The 20,914-nt window shown below is 30.1% G+C and overlaps 5 protein-coding genes across 6 annotated transcripts in view; 1 reads left to right on the plus strand and 4 right to left on the minus strand.

The window, feature by feature from the left end:
- The window catches only part of LOC119609658, a 98,500-nt gene extending 94,411 nt beyond the window's left edge, over positions 1-4,089 (plus strand). Inside the window, 6 exon segments of the mRNA XM_037964514.1 lie at positions 881-1,003; positions 1,071-1,340; positions 1,405-1,618; positions 1,685-1,801; positions 1,864-2,304; positions 3,398-4,089. Coding sequence (XP_037820442.1) covers positions 881-1,003; positions 1,071-1,340; positions 1,405-1,618; positions 1,685-1,801; positions 1,864-2,304; positions 3,398-3,654 — 1,422 coding nt within the window. The 3' untranslated portion in view covers positions 3,655-4,089.
- A 591-nt stretch (positions 4,090-4,680) lies between these two features.
- On the minus strand, positions 4,681-5,821 carry LOC119609664 (ubiquitin-related modifier 1 homolog). The gene is made up of 5 exons (XM_037964521.1): positions 5,649-5,821; positions 5,514-5,581; positions 5,372-5,453; positions 4,886-4,934; positions 4,681-4,818 (listed from the first exon to the last, which is right to left on the minus strand). Exons 1-5 carry the CDS (start codon positions 5,684-5,686, stop codon positions 4,750-4,752), a joined length of 306 nt encoding a protein of 101 aa, XP_037820449.1. The 5' UTR covers positions 5,687-5,821; the 3' UTR covers positions 4,681-4,749.
- Positions 5,822-5,888: 67 nt separating this feature from the next.
- On the minus strand, positions 5,889-6,894 carry LOC119609663 (transmembrane protein 70 homolog, mitochondrial). The gene is made up of 2 exons (XM_037964520.1): positions 6,215-6,894; positions 5,889-6,141 (listed from the first exon to the last, which is right to left on the minus strand). Exons 1-2 carry the CDS (start codon positions 6,749-6,751, stop codon positions 5,923-5,925), a joined length of 756 nt encoding a protein of 251 aa, XP_037820448.1. The 5' UTR covers positions 6,752-6,894; the 3' UTR covers positions 5,889-5,922.
- Positions 6,895-7,746: 852 nt separating this feature from the next.
- On the minus strand, positions 7,747-11,793 carry LOC119609661 (D-xylose-proton symporter-like 1). Its single transcript, XM_037964518.1, has 3 exons — positions 11,542-11,793; positions 11,292-11,473; positions 7,747-9,065 (listed from the first exon to the last, which is right to left on the minus strand). The coding sequence occupies exons 1-3, from the start codon at positions 11,636-11,638 to the stop codon at positions 7,908-7,910; spliced, it is 1,437 nt and encodes a 478-aa protein (XP_037820446.1). The 5' UTR covers positions 11,639-11,793; the 3' UTR covers positions 7,747-7,907.
- Positions 11,794-13,757: 1,964 nt separating this feature from the next.
- On the minus strand, positions 13,758-16,583 carry LOC119609660. Of its 2 annotated transcripts, none has more exons than XM_037964517.1 (4): positions 16,533-16,583; positions 16,199-16,380; positions 15,010-15,188; positions 13,758-14,941 (listed from the first exon to the last, which is right to left on the minus strand). In XM_037964517.1, the coding sequence occupies exons 2-4, from the start codon at positions 16,338-16,340 to the stop codon at positions 13,790-13,792; spliced, it is 1,473 nt and encodes a 490-aa protein (XP_037820445.1). In that variant the 5' UTR covers positions 16,341-16,380; positions 16,533-16,583; the 3' UTR covers positions 13,758-13,789. The 2 variants fall into 2 exon arrangements, with proteins under 2 accessions (XP_037820445.1, XP_037820444.1); XM_037964516.1 differs by having other exon boundaries at positions 13,768-14,941; positions 16,529-16,574.
- Positions 16,584-20,914: the final 4,331 nt, after the last annotated feature.

A 20,914-nucleotide genomic window follows, 5' to 3' on the forward strand; every position in this document is an offset into this window, starting at 1 on the left:
GTCTAGTCTATAGTCTATAGTCTATAGTCTATAGTCTATAGTCTAGTCTAGTCTATAGTCTAGTCTATAGTCTATAGTCTAGTCTAGTCTATAGTCTAGTCTATAGTCTAGTCTATAGTCTAGTCTAGTGTAGTCTAGTCTAGTCTATAGTCTAGTCTAGTCTATAGTCTATAGTCTATAGTCTATAGTCTATAGTCTATAGTCTATAGTCTATAGTCTATAGTCTATAGTCTAGTCTAGTCTAGTCTAGTCTAGTCTAGTCTAGTCTATAGTCTAGTCCATAGAGTCTAGAGTCTAGTCCATAGTCTAGTCTTTAGTCTAGTCCATAGAGTCTAGAGTCTAGTCCATAGTCTAGTCTATAGTCTAGTCTATAGTCTAGTCTATAGTCTAGTCTATAGTCTAGTCTATAGTCTAGTCTATAGTCTAGTCTATAGTCTAGTCTATAGTCTAGTCTATAGTCTAGTCTATAGTCTAGTCTATAGTCTAGTCTATAGTCTAGTCTATAGTCTAGTCTATACTCTAGTCTATAGTCTAGTCTATAGTCTAGTCTATAGTCTAGTCTATAGTCTAGTCTATAGTCTAGTCTATAGTCTAGTCTATAGTCTAGTCTATAGTCTAGTCTATAGTCTAGTCTATAGTCTAGTCTATAGTCTAGTCAATAGTCTTGTCTATAGTCTAGTCTATAGTCTAGTCTATAGTCTAGACTATAGTCTAGTCTATAGTCTAGTCTATAGTCTAGTCTATAGTCTAGTCTATAGTGTAGTCTATAGTCTAGTCTATAGTCTAGTCTATAGTCTAGTCTGCAGTAAAATTTTTGTGTGTGGCCCTTTTACCTTAAAAACTATTAAAGAACAATTTGTGAGTTGCACCTTATTTTCAGACTAAACAAATCGAACTCAATGATAAAATGGACTTGGCTTCATACCTGCTAAAGCCAGTGCAGCGAATGGGTAAATATGCTTTACTTTTACAGCAATTGGTAAAAGCCTGCAGCACAGTACAGGTACAGTAGCGATCAATATTAAATCTATATAGAAAAATTCTAATCATTAGATTCGATTCCCTTACAGGGCTCGGCATTACAAGAAATTGCAGCCGATGTTGAAGAATTGCAAAAAGCCGAAGAAATGGTTAAGTTTCAATTGCGACATGGCAATGATCTATTGGCCATGGATTCGCTGAGAGACTGTGATGTCAATGTCAAAGAACAGGGACGTCTCTTGAGACAAAATGAATTTTTAGTGTGGCAGGGTAGGGGTGGTAAGAAAACATTACGACAAATTTTCCTATTCGAAGAATTGGTATTATTCAGTAAAGCCCGAAGATTTCCGGACCATAAGGTAAAGTTCTTTTTAATATAAATGAATAACTGATTTTTTTTTTATTAATTAATTAAAATTTTAGAATCTTGATATTTATATTTACAAGAATAGCATTAAAACTTCGGATATAGGTTTAACTGCTCATGTGGGTGATTCACCTACAAAATTTGAAATTTGGTTTAGAAAACGTAAACCCGAAGATACATTTACCCTGCAATGCATGTCAGAAGATATAAAAAATGCCTGGACAGAGGAAATTTCAAAGTTATTATGGCAACAGGCGAAAAGAAATCGAGGTACTGTATAGTAAAACTGTAAACAACATAATTATTCTAAAGATTATTATAATGTTAATTTTCTAGAAATTCGCCTAGCTGAAATGTCTTCAATGGGCATTGGCAGTAAACCATGTTTGGATATAAGACCTAGTAATAATCAAATTAATGATCGTTCGATTACTATTACCCAATTAGGAAAAGGTTTGTTAATAAAAATTCTCTCTTAAGTAGTTTTATATGTTCCTTATGTGTTTCCCAAATAGCACCCAAATTGCGTCATTCATTTGTGGGCTTGCACACCGACCAAATAAAAACTTCACGTCGTCCCAACTCCCTAATATCGGAAAGTTCTTTATCTAGTGGCACTAGCAGTTCTTCACTTAGTAAATCCTCCACTTCATCATCATCGTCATCTGCCCATCACCACCACCACAGCAACAACAACAACAATCACCATAATCATCATCATCAGCAGCAGCATCACAGTCAACAGCAACATCATGCGAATCAAGCTCTTGAGCTAATTAATGAATGTCAAACCCTGGCTTTAGAGAGCAATACTGACAATTGCAACAGACCCCAACAACTTATGACCAACACTATGAGCAGTGGTTTTAGCAGTCAGAGTGGTGCTGGTACTTTAAATTCCCGACATCGTAATCATCATAAACGTTCGACAACTATCGTTAGTCAACTATCAATGGGTATTGAACTTGATTTATGTTATTATTTTTAAATTAATCACAAAAAAAACGCACGTTAAAACCTGATATCGTTTAATTGCTATATGTTTTGTGTGTATGTTGTAGCATTTATAGATTGCTACTTTTTACGTAAATATATTAATGTATATTTGTTGTATATAATGTACTATATAGTTTAAATTTTGTTTGTGTTTATTGCATGTTTTTCACATATGTATATAATGGTATTTAATAGATCCAATTGTTTTAATTTTTACTCAAATTTTGGAATTTTTTTCTGGTTTATTGGTTTCAAAGAGACAAATCTAAAATTGAAAATATGGAAGGAAGTATATAGTATAAACTATAGTGTATGTCATTTTCTAGTCTATAGTCTGGGTATGTTCTATTGTAGAGTCTGAGCCATAGTCTAGTCTATAGTGTGGGCTATAGTCTGGATTATAGTCAGGTTTAGTTTATATTTTTGACTACAGACTAGTTTACTGAAAATGTCAAGGCTATAATGTCAAGCCTATGGTTTGAACAATAGTCTAGTCTATTGTCTGCACTAAAGTCTGAAGTTTAATCAGGACCATAGTATGGAAAACAGTATAGTTAGGTTTTTTTCGAATGCAAGTCTAATTGGATATTGTTAACCATTGTAGTATATAGTCTGGATTATAGACTTGCGACTTGTAGTACAATCTGTAGTGGTGACTATAGTCTAGTCTATAGAATGAATTATAATTTAGTTTATAGTCTAATATGGCCTAATAAATAGTGGACTAGTATAACATAATCTGAACTAGAGTATTGTTTATAACCTGTGTTATTAATTACTTTATATTAAAATCACATTAAATAATTGGTATATTCTGCATTTTATTCATAAAATATTAATTGTATTTATATTTGTGCTAAAATTGCAAACTTTAATTTCCTTAACATTCTCACTCTACTGTTCTAAAAAAATGCAGCCATTTTTTTTAAACAATATTCAAATCTTTTCTTATAAATGTTCTAATATGTAAAAAAAAAAAAAAAACAAAAACATTTTTTTAACAATCTTACTAACCAACATTCTTACTCATTATATGTATATTGTGTGCAACAGAAAGTGGTATAATATCAGATATATGCATGACACCCGATCAGGATAATAATGATGTATTAACAACATGGCCCTCCATCCATCCAACAGATGCCATAGTATCCCCCACAACAGGTGGACAGAAATACACACACAAAACTTATTCATCAAATACTTTGGGTAAGAAATTGGAATCACATTATCATCATTCGCAACAGCAACAACAACATCAGCAATATAAGGAATTGAAATTGGAGGAAAATTTAGAACACACGAGTTGAACATTGTTTCTTTCTAAGTATTTAATAAATCAATGATGACCTTTTTATTAATAAACTTTAAACATTTTATATTATACGAAATTAATTAATTAAAGCTAAAAACGAAAAAAAAATATATATATATGGAAAATTTAAGAATCAGTGAATTTATTTATATGTACTCGTTTTATTATTTTTTATTTCATTAACTACTTTTTTTAGTTTTTGTCATTATTTATACATTTATTTATATATTTCATTATTGTTTATTGCATTTTTTTGTTATTTATTATTTTTTTATTTTTATGGCTCATTTCTCTCTGTTATCTTTATAGTTTTCTTTTTGCTTTAAAAAAATCTTTATATCTTTTTCGATTTTGAATTCAGAATGTATTATGTTAAGATTTTTTTAAATTTTTTAAAGTGTTTTATAAAAATTTATACTTAATTGAGTAAAAAAAACATTAATAATTAAATATTAAGTTATAAAAAATGAATAAAATTATTTAAAACAATAATTAGGTACCAAATTTATTTATTTTTATTCATGTTAAAAAAAAAATTTTTTTTAATAAAATGTATAAATAAAAATACTTTTTAAATTGAAGGCGAATATCAGCATTACGTCCCTTCCAGAGGAAAGGGCCCACACGGTAGCTCGGGACTAAATTTTTTCATCACACAAACGCCACTTCACATTCTGAACATAAGTGTTCGTATTTGAATAGCATTTAAACAAAAAAAGAATATGGGAATTATTAAGGTTGAGTTATTTTAGCACAGATATAAATAAATATTTTACAATGCTTCTTAAACTGTCCTATAAAAAGTTACCAGATGTTTTGAAATAGTATTTATTTCAAAATATTTATATGTTAAAACGTTAATTTTTCCGTTAAACTCGGAATTAATTCAAAACATAAAAGCTATTAGTTATGTGTACGGGAAACTAACCATGAGAAATTTTAAAAATTAATAAGTAATCCTCCGCTATGTGCAAGATAATGTGTAAAACCTATGCTACTTAATAAATAATTAAGTTCTTTATTATATTTTATACTCAAAATATTTTTATTTATCTTAATTTCTGAGTTTTGTTAGCTTTTCTCCTCTCTCTTATCCACCATGCAAAGTAGAAATGAATAAAACATTATCTCGTTGTTGTAATTCATAGTCTAGTTCACCCTGAAATATATGAAAGATAAGTTTTAGAATAAATTTTACGCACATATATACGTTTTTATATATTCACCAATAATTCCCAATCTGTGTCATTAACCAATACCAAAATACCAGGTCGCCTGCAAGTAAATAAGAAAAATTAGATAGATAGATAGATAGATAGATAGATAGATAGATAGATAGATAGATAGATAGATAGATAGATAGATAGATAGATAGATAGATAGATAGATAGATAGATAGATATATAAATAAATAAATAAATAGATAGATAGATAGATAGATAGATAGATAGATAGATAGATAGATCGATAGATAGATAGATAGATAGATAGATAGATAGATAGATAGATAGATAGATAGATAGATAGATAGATAGATAGATAGATAGATAGATAGATAGATAGATAGATAGATAGATAGATAGATAGATAGATAAATAGATAGATATACTGGAAATTGAAATCTCTCACGGGAATAATCAATTCTTTGAAACTGTCTAAACTTTCTGTGATAAATATTTCTAATGTACTTTGTTTTTCTAAACATTACTTACACAGTATCTCCCTGTATGAATAATTCAGGTCTTTCGGTAAGGATGTTAGCATGCATCCATTTTAAAAGGCTTCTAATGGTCCCTGTTAAAAATATTATATACATATAAACAATATTAGAGTAATTCAAATTAAATTACTCACATTTTTCTGTTGAAGGCAAAGATATTTCACGTTTTTTAATGTTACCGAAAAGTAGCTCAGCGCCGGCACTATAAAAAAATATGTTTAATAAATATTAAAAAGAAAATAATAATTTATATCACCGTGGAAACCAACCTGAATTCCAAAATAATTTTCAAATCTGTTGAGGTCATATTATTTAAAAAATAAATGCAATTTTTCTTAAAATCAACAAGAGTTAGAATAAATGACAAATTTGGTGTTTATAAACAGCTGATAATGACAAATAAACAAAAACACATGTCTACAAAGATTGTAAGCAAATACAGTTTGAAAACCACTTCGAAGTATTGAAAACATATAAACCTACTAAACACAGTTAATTTTAACTACAAAAGAAATAGACAAAATTCTACTTTGTTTATAGAATTTATTTTTTCGATTTATCAGTTGCATTCGCTGCTGAGTTATCTGTTTCTTTTAAATCAAGTTTAAAATCAATTGGTTTATCGTAACCCATAATTTTTACATAATGTTCAGGATCTTCAAACAAGGCGGGATCCACAAATAATGACCGTTTGCCCACATTGAATGAAGTAAACATGCCGGGTACTTCAGGAATTTTCACATCGCTAGGGCGGAATTTTGTCTAAAGAGAAATTAATTAATAAAAGTTTTAAATTCAAAGAATTCTTGTTGATGCTATTGCCTTAAATACTCACCCGAACTTTCTGTAAAATAATATTTATTGTAGTTGCTACATACTCCTCTGTCATTGGATTATAATGTATTTCGGTAACATACTTTTTAGTCACGAAGTGTAACAGCAAAGGTGTAACAAACGTAAAGAAACCAGCAAAACTGCACAAAAATACCGCCATACCAGTACCGCCCATTTTCATGCCCTGTTCCATTAGGATAGGTTGAGCGGCTAAGCCAGCTAAACTGGTGGTCAATGAGAATACCTTAACAGCTCTCATGCGTGGTGTCAATGTACCATAGTAAACCAACTGCAAATCTTTAACGTCAACTTCTTCATTAGTCTTTGAAGCATAACTTCTTCTTTGCATTAAATAACCATTGAGTAAAGCAGGTTGTTTCTGTAATTGCAGACTAGAACTATTCCTGGCTACTAATGTTGCTCCTGTCGAGAAAGCGGCATTATTTTCGGTTTGTATTAATTTCATTGATTTGCAAGTGTTGCGTGAAATTTTATTAAACACTGAATTGCAGCGCAACGTTGTTCGGAAAGCCAACATTTTCAATTAATTTAGAATTAGTTTTATTTACAATTTAAATTGAAATTTTATTAAAAATGTGCGATGTTATATTGGAAAATTTATTAAATAATCAATCCATGTCAAAAACAAACTAAATTTGTTACTCCAATTGTTCTCAAACTGTTCGAACATATGGCACATGTCAGATTGTAAATGTTAAGTTGCCATATTTTTAAAATTACTTAGTAGCTTAACACATAAATGGCAAAATTTTCAATAACAGTGGGATTGTAAAGATATAAAGTTAGAAATTTTTTAAATTTATTTCTAATTTCCAAGATTATTCAAAATGTGTAAATAATTAATTTAAAAATATCATAAAGTATTTATGTCTTCAATTTGCCGAATTCTTTTCTTAAAGTTAAAATATTACTTCTAAATCAACCATTTTTCTATAAATAATGGTGTATTTAACGAAAATTTATCAAAATTTATCTATAATGAGCAAATATTTTAAACATTTATTAATTTTCGTTTTACAGATAATTTTCGACCAGTTTTTATAAAAAAAAATATTAATTTAAAATTTTCTATAAAAAAATCAACTTCAGATAGAAAATTTTTTATAAATATTCTTTTTATAGAAAAATTTCAATACATTTGTTTTCATAGAAAACGATGTTTGATATTCTGTAAAAAGAAAATTTATCAAAAATTTTTTATAAAAAAATTCATTGAATAATTTTTCTAAGCAAATTTTGTTGAAAATTTTGTATGCAATAAAATTTATTTTAATGGAAAAAATATTCAACTATTTTATAAAAATAGAAAAAGAAAAATAAATTTTTTATAAAAATAGAACAAATATTGAAATTTTTTGTTGAAGATTTTAAATAAGAAGAAAATTAATTAAAAGTTTCCTATAAAAAATATCAAACATATATAAAAAGAAATTTTATAAAAATTATCTATAAAAGGAAAATTAATCGAAAATCTTTTATAAAGAAATTCTTTAATTTAGATATACTGGTTAATTATGAATGTGTGAAGTTTAAATTTGGTGTTTATTACTAAATAAATCTATTTAAATATTTAATAAAAAATACTTTATACATATGTATGTAAATGCACACAATAAATTAAATAAAATTATTAAATTTTAAACCAGATTAAATTCATATTCATTCTTTCTTTTCTATTTACTCAAAGAAATTCCTCTAAATTTCTGCAAACACTCATACAATGTTAGATTTTTTGTTTCCGGCATACAAAGGAACACGTACAATCCCAATTGTAGACACATTACACCCATTACAAAGTACAAAGCAGTTGCACTGACGGTCGTCTTAAATGAAATCACCGACAATAGGATTTGAAGTAAATTCTCTCCAATCAATACGACAGCGATACATTTGGGCTTTTGTGTTACGGTGAATGCCTCCGATAGATAAACAGTGGCAGTTGTAGAAACTCCAGTACATATGATGAACTGATACAGAAGTATAAGTATGGAAACAATTTCCAAATCGGTGGGTATGATGGCAATTTGAGATTGTGTCAAGTAATCCATAATGCCACCCGCAATGAACATAAAGATGGTGGCAGGCAAAAGTGTAACGACACATAATCTGCGACGTCCATAACGATCGATAACTAGGCCACCCAGTAGACTGCCCAAAAGGCCGGCCATTGTCAGTGTGTACAAACAATTCATGTCACAATCAAAGCCCAGCCAACTGGCGGATAAAAAAATGTGATTGAATGGCTGAGACATAGAGATGGCAACAAAACAACGTAGAATAAATACTTTAATTAGTGGCAGCAAGTTGTACTTGCGAAATATAAACCAACAACTATCGTCAACATCCATAGACAATAACTGCATATAGTCCTCACGCAGGCGCTTCATTTCATTGTTTGATACATGTGTTCCTTGTAGCTTTTGCAATACCACAGCTGCTGCCACATCACGTTGCTGCTGCAGCAACAGCAGAGGAGATTCAGCACGTAGTTTAAATGTCCATAGAATAACAGTGACACCTAAACATGCAACCACAATGCCATGTATTTGATCCACATGCATTGTATGGCCAGTTGGGGGTTCAAAAGTATACCAAATATATGTGAGTGTCAGTTGCAGTAGAATTCCAAACCATATAAAGCAACGTTCGGTTGACATAACTAAACCACGTATATCTTTGCTAGCTACCTCCGCGCCACTAACAAATGCCTGCAATTGTAGTAATCCAAAAGCTATGCCCTCACAAATGCAACCGAATGCAATTGCAATGTACGTTGTAGGCATAAGGATAAATAATATACCACCAACAATTAAGAAAAATCCACTTAAAATCTGTATAAAAGAGGAAATAAGGAAATAAATGAATTAAATAAACACACCGAAGAATAAGAGAGGGGTTTTGAGTCCGCAATCAATTGCAAATTTGTAATCAGATTAGTTAATCCAAAAATAAATTTAATCTAATGTTAATCCCCTTTGATGTTTTTGAGTACAAATTGAAAGTTTACAGTGGTACCTATAGAACTAACTAACTAACTAACTAACTAACTAACTAACTAACTAACTAACTAACTAACTAACTAACTACTAACTAACTAACTAACTAACTAACTAACTAACTAAACTAACTAACTCTAACTAACTAACTAACTAACTAACTAACTAACTAACTAACTAACTAACTACTAACTAACTAACTAACTAACTAACTAACTACTAACTAACTAACTAACTACTAACTAACTAACTAACTAACTAACTAACTAACTAACTACTAACTAACTAACTAACTAACTAACTAACTAACTAACTAACTAACTAACTAACTAACTAACTAACTAACTAACTAACTAACTAACTAACTAACTAACTAACTACTAACTAACTAACTAACTAACTAACTAACTAACTAACTAACTAACTAACTAACTAACTAACTAACTAACTAACTAACTAACTAACTAACTAACTAACTACTAACTAACTAACTAACTAACTAACTAACTAACTAACTAACTAACTAACTAACTAACTAACTAACTAACTAACTAACTACTAACTAACTAACTAACTAACTAACTAACTAACTAACTAACTAACTACTACTAACTAACTAACTAACTAACTAACTACTAACTAACTAACTAACTACTAACTAACTAACTAACTAACTAACTAACTAACTAACTAACTACTAACTAACTAACTAACTAACTACTAACTAACTAACTAACTAACTAACTAACTAACTAACTAACTAACTAACTAACTAACTAACTAACTAACTACTAACTAACTAACTAACTAACTACTAACTAACTAACTAACTAACTAACTAACTAACTAACTAACTAACTACTAACTAACTATAACTAACTAACTAACTACTAACTACTAACTAACTAACTAACTACTACTAACTAACTAACTAACTAACTACACTAACTAACTAACTAACTACTAACTAACTAACTAACTAACTAACTAACTAACTAACTAACTAACTAACTACTAACTAACTACTACTAACTAACTAACTAACTAACTAACTACTACTAACTACTAAACTAACTAACTAACTAACTAACTAACTAACTAACTAACTAACTAACTAACTAACACTAACTAACTAACTAACTAACTAACTAACTAACTAACTAACTAACTAACTAACTAACTAACTAACTAACTAACTAACTAACTAACTAACTAACTAACTAACTAACTAACTAACTACCTAACTAACTAACTAACTAACTAACTAATCCATGAACCAATCAATAAATTACTTCGTAGGCTAGTCCATAGATAAGTTTGTAGTTCATATACTGGACCAAATAGTAGACAACGGACTAGTCCATACATAAAACTCCTTAGAGTAGACAAAATACTACTCCTTAGTCAATTGACTAGTCTACACAGAGGGAAAAAGAAATATACACACCTGGTACCAGTTTGACACCACACTGTTTATAATTTTTCAATACCATCCGTTATCAAAGCATATACATACGTACGACAACACTATGTAATGTTGACAACATTGCAATAATTCTTTGTCGAAATCTAAATTTTATACACATCTGTTGTCTAAATGTTAACAAACGTGGTAAGCTCACTATTGACAAACAATCCGTTGCAATGTTAACAACGTTGCGCTGTCAATATTACATAGTGTTGTCGTACGTATGTATATACTTTGACAACAGATGTTATTGAAAAATTATAAACTCTTTGGTGTCAATTTGGTCCCAGGCGTGTCCCTTTTCCCTCTGTGTATAGGGCGTTCCATAAACTATTCAAATTGCTATTCCATAGGCTACTAACGTAGGGCCTTTAAACTTTATAATGTTATACATAGTTGTTACTTTTTCACATTTCAAATGTTCCATGTCTGGAATATAAGATTCTATATTGTAGACCATGAATAGTGAATCTTTTAACGTCTCAGTTTAAAATCATGTTTTTGTAAGGGGATTTCAGACATACAAAATTGTTACACTAAATTATCACATTCACATATGCTACCGTAATTTCTACGAAAAACAAACTACTTACATGAGAAATATTTTTCGTTACTCGTCCTACGAACAGCGATGCCGCCAAGACACCCATAATGACACCAATAAACCATACGATTGTTAAGAAGTTAGGATCAAAATCCAAATCATATTGTGCCGATGGTAATTCGTATACAGACCAACACATTTTTAAACCGCCAGCAAGAAAAACCATGGCAGCTTTAAATTGAGACAAAGAATTTTTACAATTATGAAATATGCATTCATTTTTCTATGGCCTTTATTACCTGGCATCATTAGTTCAAATTGAAGGCGACATTGCCATAGCTGTTTCAGCCATGTAGTATTATTATCTTCCTCTTTAATAGTGGGCAACAAAGACATTTTCTAGATTATTTTTTGCAATTATTTTTTTATAAAATGATCGATTTATTTTAAATATTTAAATCACACAATAATCATAAATGGACTCATTACTAGGTATTTATTTAATTCCTCATGCTTAGGATATAACGCTTAATATGACACTGTTTGGAATGCAATGAATTTATTCGAATATTTCATATTATTTACAATTCCCAACTATAATTCTTATGTGTAAGTATGGATGTATATCGAAAGTATACAATTGGGGCTTATCAAAAAAAAAAAAAAAAAAAAAAAAAACAAGTAAGAAATTATGGTCGGGCAAGGCCGACCATATAATACCCTACACCTTTGACAAAAATATAATGTGATTTAGTTGCCATAATAAAGCATTTAAATTGAATTGTACCTTGCCTCAGATATACATACTTAAGCCGTTTATTGTTGAATAAAATTGTGGACATTTAAGTGAAATTTTGATGGGGGCTTTTTATAGGGGCTAGGGTCATATGAGGACCTATTACTATGGATTTTGTGAGGGTCATCAAATCTTGTATAGAACTTGGTTTTTGCAGCTTTTTGTCGAGATATGAGTATATTAAACATAATTATGAACTTAAAAGCCCTATTCGGCGGGTTCAGTTGTATGGGGGCTAGGTGAAATAATGGACCGATGTTAACCATTTTCAGTAGGATTCGATTACGGTAACATAGAAGATCATGTGCCAAATTTCATTGAATTATCTTCAAAATTGCGACCTGTAGTTTGATTACAAAGTTTAAAAGCCCTATTCGGGGGGCTAGGTGAAATAATGGACTGATGTTAACCATTTTCAATAGACTTTGTCTACGGTACCATAAAAGATCATGTGCTAAATTTCATTGAATTATCTCCAAAATTGCGACCTGTAGTTTGATTAAAAAGTTTAAAAGCCCTATTCGGGGGTTAAGTTGTATAGGGGCTAGGTGAAATAATGGACCGATGTTAACCATTTTCAATAGGATTCGTTTACGGGAACATAGAAAATCATGTGCCAAATTTCATTGAATTATCTTCAAAATTGCGATCTGTAGTTTGATTACAATGTTTACAAGCCCTATTGGGGGGTTCAGTTGTATGGGGGCTAGGTGAAATAATGGAACGATCTTAACCCTTTTCAATAGGCTTCGTCCCTGGGACAATAGAAGATCATGTGAAATTTCATTGAATTATCTTCAAAATTGCGACCTGTAGTTTGATTACAAGGTTTACATGGACGGACAGACGGACGGACATAGCTAAATCGACTCAGAAAATGATTCTGAGCCGATTGGTATAGGAACAATATTATTGTGCGTTACAAACATCAGCACAAACCCAATATACCCCCCCCACTGAAGTGGTGTAGGGTATAAAAAGTATAATATTCTCTCTCTTAGCGTCTCGATTAACCCTAGTCCAAGATACAGGTGAGTATTGGCAAATATTGATAAGATTATTTAGTTTTTATTGTTGTTTAAAAGAATCAGAACTTTAAAGAGTGCTTTCTGTAATACCATTAAAGTTGAAAGGGTTTATTAGGTTTAAGATTGTTTTTGCATGTGTGAGACTTTAGATTTTAATACATATATATATATCCCTGATTTTGAAAATACTATATTTGCCACACGATTTTAAGTTTTATTTTTTTAAATAAGCAATATGCCCTGAATAAATGTAACTTTATTTATTTCAGAAAAATCTCAAGAAACCACAAAACAATCAATTATCTTAATGCTCTGGAACGCATTATTGCTCAAACGCAATAATTTAGTTTTCGAAATTTTATATTTTTTTTAGTTATACTCAATTCTACCCATATCTTATCGTATATTCGATGTTTAAATAAAATCATTATTTACAAACGGGAGTGAAGAAGTATTTTATAGTTGTTGGCGTCATAGTTAATGCTAAAAACCCTTCAATAAAATTTATAAAAAAAATCGATAAATTGATAAAATACAATTTAAGTATTTTCTAATTTTAATGCTACAAGATAAAATTATAAAAATGGCATATAACCTTTTTATACCGGGAAATCCCCAATTCTAAATTGTTATTTCTTTTCGATTTACTCACGAAATTCTGAATTAATAAAAAACAAAAATAGTTTTAGTTCTTTTGCTGAGTACGTTATTTATCGTTTTTTATTAAAAGTTTATAAATTTTCTAAATTTCGGTAGACATTCACGTAAAGAGCACAATTTAGTTTCTGGCATTATAAATATTGACATCAGTAAAAACACCAGCGAGAGAGAACCCAACGTTATGAAATAATCCGAGATACAGAATAAATTATTTACAACAAACAGATCTTTGCATGAGTTAATTATAATGTGAACCAGCATTTCTACCATGAATACAATGGTCAAATAATGGCGTTTGACTGGCAACGGAAAGGCTTCACTCAAATAGGCCGATGACGAAGCCATTGACATGGAGGAGAACAATTGAAAGAAGACCAAAACATATTTGACGGTATTCATGCGCTCGACTATGAGATAATTTAGTTTATTATTAAAAATAGCACCCACTTTGAAGGCCAAAATTGTGCTACCGAAGAAACCTATAATCATAATTGGCTTTCTGCCTAAGGAATCTAAAGTAAATGAGGCAATCAATGGACCTAATAATCTTGCAAGTGCATAGAAAATGTGTATATAAAAATATGTATTGGGTTCTGCGGTAACTAGCGAAGAATAGGCAAAAGCAAAATTTACAAAATATGAAAATCCGAGAGCCATAAAGGAACGATAGAAACATAGTTTTAGCAAAGCTGGTATACCGTAGATGGCATTTTCCTTAAATGTTTTTTCTTTACTTTCGGCCAAATAACGTTTGTGTTCCTCCAACTGTTCGTAGATTTCAGCGGTTAATTCATGAGGTTTCTGTAAAGCTTTCAAAGCGTCTAAGGCCATGCGTTCGTCCTCACGTAGCAAATAGAAAATGGGAGACTCTATTAGGTATATAGTTGTCAGAATGAATGCTATTATACCACAAATTATATTGAGTACCCCATACATTTGAGTTGCTGAAAACGGGGCCTCAGGATCATTGGAAAATAATTTGGGATAAATAATCTGTATAAATATACCACAACTAAATGATATTGTATCGACGCTACAGGCGTGGAAACCTCGTAGTGGTCTTATAAGCTCTTCGCCAATTAAAACAAATGTCAGGGGAAATATGAAGCCGACAGCAAGTCCATTTAGGTATCTAGAAGCCATTATAGTATCATATGAATTTGGATCAGTCAACTGTAATATACCACTGATAAAGACTAGCATTGATGACATCCACTGGAAAAAGATTGTAAAAAAAACTTAAATTACTAATTTGATTTTTATATAAAATGATTATAACTTACCATTAATAGTTTCTTGGGAAAATATTTACTGAAATAAGCACCACCTATGGCACCAATTAAGGCACCCTCAAACCAACTTGAAACCATTCTTTCTGTTAACAAGAAACCTGTATTGGAATTTACCGATAGTCCAAGTTTCCATGCCATATTTATACCACCCGATATAAATATGAATGATGCTGCAATATAAGAAATATAGAATATATATGTATAAAAATATTTATGATAATATTGTTGGTTATGTCCGAACATAGATCTGCATTTATGGCCTCATATAGTATCAATTATAGGCCGCTCTCTGGAGATTTAAATGTTGCATTTAATCACAACCTAAATGCTTTTATCTTTAGGTAAATTTAGCAAATCCGTTAACAATGTATACTGGAAATTTGGACATCGGACACCAGAAGTATTTGATCGCATACCGAAAATATTAATTGTTGATAACTGCGAAACATTGCACCCAAATAGGAGTACAAGCGGTACATTAGAGCAAACCACTGTGGGAATATGTTGTTAAACGGATGGATCTAAACTAGGAGACAAAACGGGGCTGAATATATATATACAATGAATACCCAGATACCGAAAGTCTGTGCTATTCCAAAATAGGTAAAATGGATTGGGTTAAATATGGCTTAAAAGGGGTTAACATATGTTCTGACAGCCAGAATGTAATAAGGGTGATTGATATCAGTTTAAGCGTATAATTGAAATAATGGAACGGTGAGGAGGACCCTTGGGGTGATCTCAACGGAAGCAGAACAAAAAGACTTTCGTGGTTAGTAGGATGGTATGTATTCCTATGGGGACTAGGATCAAATGAGGCTGTAAAAGTTTTAAGGTTGTTGGCCCAACATTTTTGTATATTACAAACATCAGCACAAATGCATACCACCACTAATCCACTATATTAGTGTAGGGTATAAAAACTTTACTAAGGCGTGAGTATCTGATATAAGCTAATCAATGACTTTCTAATTCTGATTATTTAGTGTTATCTTCAGACAAAAACAAAAAAGAAAAAATATAATTGATAGTTAATATTAAACAATTCCATTTGTTGAGTTTGATAGCTAAATTATAACACATGTATCTTATTATTTTGGACACTTTCAAGGAAAATTTTGTAGAATTTTCTATATTTATTGTGGATAAATTTAAACTATTTTTTTTTAAATATATCTACCTGTTGCCACAGAATTAGCTTGTGGCCTATTTTTACGGTTAAGTTTCCACCAGGTCTCATTTTGTTGTGTTGATGGTAAAGATGTGGGTATACTATATACTTGATGCTGGTCCTGAGGATGTTGCGTAGTCCCTACCACCATGCTTGAGTATTATAAGTGTAAAAATTCGAAAATATGTTAACTGCAAAAAATATACAAAAATAAATGTTGATTTCAATTAAATGTGTTAAGGGTAATATCCCCTAAAGTTATTTTTAACATTTTACGAATTTGATCTGCTCAAAATATCTTCTAACATAATTAATCATTTATAAATTCTCACTACTTACTTACATACGTCTTTCTTTATTAAACAATGTTTGTGTACTATTTATTTAATTATATGTAGTTTTATTATTTGTTGATTATCTTAAACAATAACAATATCGGCAATATCATTTAGACTTAAGAGCGTTAAAAGCCAAAAGAGTCAAAAGAGAGCCACAAGAGGAGTATGCCCTAAATTTAATAAAATTATATTGAAAATTGCGACCAGTAGTGTGCACACAAGATTTACATGGACATACAGACAGACGGACATAGCTAAATCCACTCAGAAAGTGATTCGGAAACGAAGGTATAGGACCAATATTTTTGGGTGTTATCACCTATTTCAAAAAGTACAAAAGATTTTTATATGAAAAACATAAAAACGGCTATAGTTCCTTAAATAATGCTCTAATCAAGAAAATACTGAAATCGGTTTTTCCACGAAAAACCGATTTTTATATGGAAAACATAAAATCGGCTGTAGTTCCTTAAATAACGCTCCAATCAAAAAAATAGTGAAAATCTGTGATCACTCAAATTTTCCATGAAAAATCAATTTTCATATGAAAAACATAAAAACGGCTGTAGTTCCTTAAATAACGCTCCAATCAAGAAAATACTGAAAATCTGTGATCACTCATATTTTCCATGAAAAATCGATTTTTATATGAAAAACATAAAAACGGCTGTAGTTCCTTAAATAACGCTCCAATCAAGAAAATACTGAAAATCTGTGATCACTCATATTTTCCATGAAAAATCGATTTTTATATGAAAAACATAAAATCGGCTGTAGTTCCTTAAATAACGCTCCAATCAAGAAAATACTGAAAATCTGTGATCACTCATATTTTCCACGAAAAATAGATTTTTATATGAAAAACATAAAAACGGCTGTAGTTCCTTAAATAACGCTCCATCAAGAAAATACTGAAAATCTGTGATCACTCAAATTTTCCATGAAAAATCCATTTTTATATGAAAAACATAAAAATGGCTGTAGTTCCTTAAATAACGCTCCAATCAAGAAAATACTGAAAATCTGTGATCACTCATATTTTCCATGAAAAACCGATTTTTATATGGAAAACATAAAAATGGCTGTAGTTCCTTAAATAACGCTCCATCAAGAAAATACTGAAAATCTGTGATCACTCATATTTTCCATAGAAAAACGATTTTTATATGAAAAACATAAAAACGGCTGTAGTTCCTTAAATAACGCTCCAATCAAGAAAATACTGAAAATCTGTGATCACTCAAATTTTCCATGAAAAATCGATTTTTATATGGAAAACATACAACGGCTGTAGTTCCTTAAATAACGCTCCAATCAAGAAAATAGTGATAATCTGTGATCACTAAATTTTCAATGAAAAATCGATTTTTATATGAAAAACATAAAATCGGCTGTAGTTCCTTAAATAACGCTCCATTCAAGAAAATAGTGATAATATGTGATCACTAATATTTTCCATAGAAAATCGATTTTTATATGACAAACATAAAATCGGCTGTAGTTCCTTAAATAACGCTCCAATCAAGAAAATAATGCTAATCTGTGATCACTAATATTTTCAATGAAAAATCGATTTTTATATGAAAAACATAAAATCGGCTGTAGTTCCTTAAATAACGCTCCAATCAAGAAAACACTGAAAATCTGTGATCACTCATATTTTCCATGAAAAACCGATTTTTATATGGAAAACATAAAAACGGCTGTAGTTCCTTAAATAACTCTCCAATCAAGAAAATAGTGCTAATCTGTGATCACTAATATTTTCAATGAAAAATCGATTTTTATATGGAAAACATAAAATCGGCTGTAGTTCCTTAAATAACGCTCCAATCAAGAAAATAGTGCTAATCTGTGATCACTAATATTTTCAATGAAAAATCGATTTTTATATGAAAAACATAAAATCGGCTGTAGTTCCTTAAATAACGCTCCAATCAAGAAAATACTGAAAATCTGTGATCACTCATATTTTCCATGAAAAACCGATTTTTATATGGAAAACATAAAAACGGCTGTAGTTCCTTAAATAACTCTCCAATCAAGAAAATAGTGCTAATCTGTGATCACTAATATTTTCCATAAAAAATCGATTTTTATATGGAAAACATAAAAACGGCTGTAGTTCCTTAAATAACGCTCCAATCAAGAAAATAGTGCTAATCTGTGATCACTAATATTTTCAATGAAAAATCGATTTTTATATGGAAAACATAAAATCGGCTGTAGTTCCTTAAATAACGCTCCAATCAAGAAAATAGTGAAAATCTGTGATCACTCAAATTTTCCATGAAAAATCGATTTTTATATGGAAAACATAAAAACGGCTGTAGTTCCATAAATAACGCTCCAATCAAGAAAATAGAGATAATCTGCGATCACTAATATTTTCCATAAAAAATCGATTTTTATATGGAAAACATAAAATCGGCTGTAGTTCCTTAAATAACGCTCCAATCAAGAAAATAGTGAAAATCTGTGATCACTCAAATTTTCCATGAAAAATCGATTTTTATATGGAGAACATAAAATCGGCTGTAGTTCCTTAAATAACGCTCCAGTCAAGAAAATAGTGAAAATCTGTGATCACTCAAATTTTCCATGAAAAATCGATTTTTATATGGAAAACATAAAAACGGCTGTAGTTCCTTAAATAACGCTCCAATCAAGAAAATAGTGATAATCTGTGATCACTAAATTTTCAATGAAAAATCGATTTTTATATGAAAAACATAAAATCGGCTGTAGTTCCTTAAATAACGCTCCAATCAAGAAAATAGTGATAATCTGTGATCACTAATATTTTCAATGAAAAATCGATTTGTATATGGAAAACATAAAATCGGCTGTAGTTCCTTAAATATCGCTCCAATCAAGAAAATAGTGATAATCTGTGATCACTAATATTTTCCATAAAAAATCGATTTTTATATGGAAAACATAAAAACGGCTGTAGTTCCTTAAATAACGCTCCAATCAAGAAAATAATGCTAATCTGTGATCACTAATATTTTCAATGAAAAATCGATTTTTATATGGAAAACATAAAATCGGCTGTAGTTCCTTAAATAACGCTCCAATCAAGAAAATAGTGAAAATCTGTGATCACTCAAATTTTCCATGAAAAATCGATTTTTATATGGAAAACATAAAAACGGCTGTAGTTCCATAAAAACGGCTGTAGTTCCTTAAATAACGCTCCAATCAAGAAAATACTAAAAATCTGTGATCACTCATATTTTCAATGAAAAATCGATTTTTATATGGAAAACATAAAATCGGCTGTAGTTCCTTAAATAACGCTCCAATCAAGAAAATAGTGATAATCTGTGATCACTCATATTTTCCATGAAAAATCGATTTTTATATGGAAAACATAAAAACGGCTGTAGTTCCTTAAATAACGCTCCAATCAAGAAAATAGTGAAAATCTGTGATCACTCATATTTTCAATGAAAAATCGATTTTTATATGGAAAACATAAAATCGGCTGTAGTTCCTTAAATAACGCTCCAATCAAGAAAATAGTGAAAATCTGTGATCACTCAAATTTTCAATGAAAAATCGATTTTTATATGAAAAACATAAAAACGGCTGTAGTTCCTTAAATAACGCTCCAATCAAGAAAATAGTGAAAATCTGTGATCACTCATATTTTCCATAGAAAAACGATTTTTATGTGGAAAACATAAAAACGGCTGTAGTTCCTTAAATAACGCTCCAATCAAGAAAATACTGAAAATCTGTGATCACTAATATTTTCCATGAAAAACCGATTTTTATATGGAAAACATAGAAATGGCTGTAGTTCCTTAAATAACGCCCCAATCAAGAACATACTGAAAATCTGTGATCACTCATATTTTCCATAGAAAAACGATTTATATGTGGAAAACATAAAAACGGCTGTAGTTCCTTAAATAACGCTCCAAACAAGAAAATAGTGAAAATCTGTGATCACTCATATTTTCCATAGAAAAACGATTTTTATGTGAGAAACATAAAAACGGCTGTAGTTCCTAAAATAACGCTCCAATCAAGAAAATAGTGATAATCTGTGATCACTGATATTTTCCATGAAAAATCGATTTTTATATGAAAAACATAAAATCGGCTCTAGTTCCTTAAATAACGCTCCAATCCAAAAAATAGTGAAAATCTGTGATCACTAATATTTTCCATGAAAAATCGATTTTTATATGGAAAACATAAAAACGGCTTTAGTTCCTTAAATAACGCTCCAATCAAGAAAATAGTGACAATCTGTGATCACTCATATTTTCCATGAAAAATCGATTTTTATATGAAAAACATAAAAACGGCTGTAGTTCCTTAGATAACGCTCCAATCAAGAATATACTGAAAATCTGTGATCATTAGTATTTTC

This window comes from Lucilia sericata, unplaced genomic scaffold (genome assembly GCF_015586225.1).
Source record: "Lucilia sericata isolate MDLA Ls3-8-SP2 unplaced genomic scaffold, ASM1558622v1 Contig001030F_arrow, whole genome shotgun sequence".
NCBI classification, from domain to species: domain Eukaryota; kingdom Metazoa; phylum Arthropoda; class Insecta; order Diptera; family Calliphoridae; genus Lucilia; species Lucilia sericata.

Coding starts and splice junctions, on each gene's coding strand:
- LOC119609664 (XM_037964521.1), bottom strand. CDS start 5,686: ATGACCTCAACAGATTTGAAAATTATTTTGGAATTCAG. Junction 5,582..5,648: donor AAAATTATTTTGGAATTCAG/GTTGGTTTCCAC, acceptor ATTTTTTTATAG/TGCCGGCGCTGAGCTACTTT. Junction 4,935..5,371: donor TTCATACAGGGAGATACTGT/GTAAGTAATGTT, acceptor ATTTACTTGCAG/GCGACCTGGTATTTTGGTAT.
- LOC119609663 (XM_037964520.1), bottom strand. CDS start 6,751: ATGTTGGCTTTCCGAACAACGTTGCGCTGCAATTCAGTGTTTAATAAA. Junction 6,142..6,214: donor TTATTTTACAGAAAGTTCGG/GTGAGTATTTAA, acceptor ATTTCTCTTTAG/ACAAAATTCCGCCCTAGCGA.
- LOC119609660 (XM_037964517.1), bottom strand. CDS start 16,340: ATGGTGGTAGGGACTACGCAACATCCTCAGGACCAGCATCAAGTATAT. Junction 15,189..16,198: donor AGCTAATTCTGTGGCAACAG/GTAGATATATTT, acceptor CTTATATTGCAG/CATCATTCATATTTATATCG. Junction 14,942..15,009: donor TTCCCAAGAAACTATTAATG/GTAAGTTATAAT, acceptor ATCTTTTTCCAG/TGGATGTCATCAATGCTAGT.
- LOC119609661 (XM_037964518.1), bottom strand. CDS start 11,638: ATGTCTTTGTTGCCCACTATTAAAGAGGAAGATAATAATACTACATGG. Junction 11,474..11,541: donor ATTTGAACTAATGATGCCAG/GTAATAAAGGCC, acceptor CTCAATTTAAAG/CTGCCATGGTTTTTCTTGCT. Junction 9,066..11,291: donor TAACGAAAAATATTTCTCAT/GTAAGTAGTTTG, acceptor TCTTTTATACAG/ATTTTAAGTGGATTTTTCTT.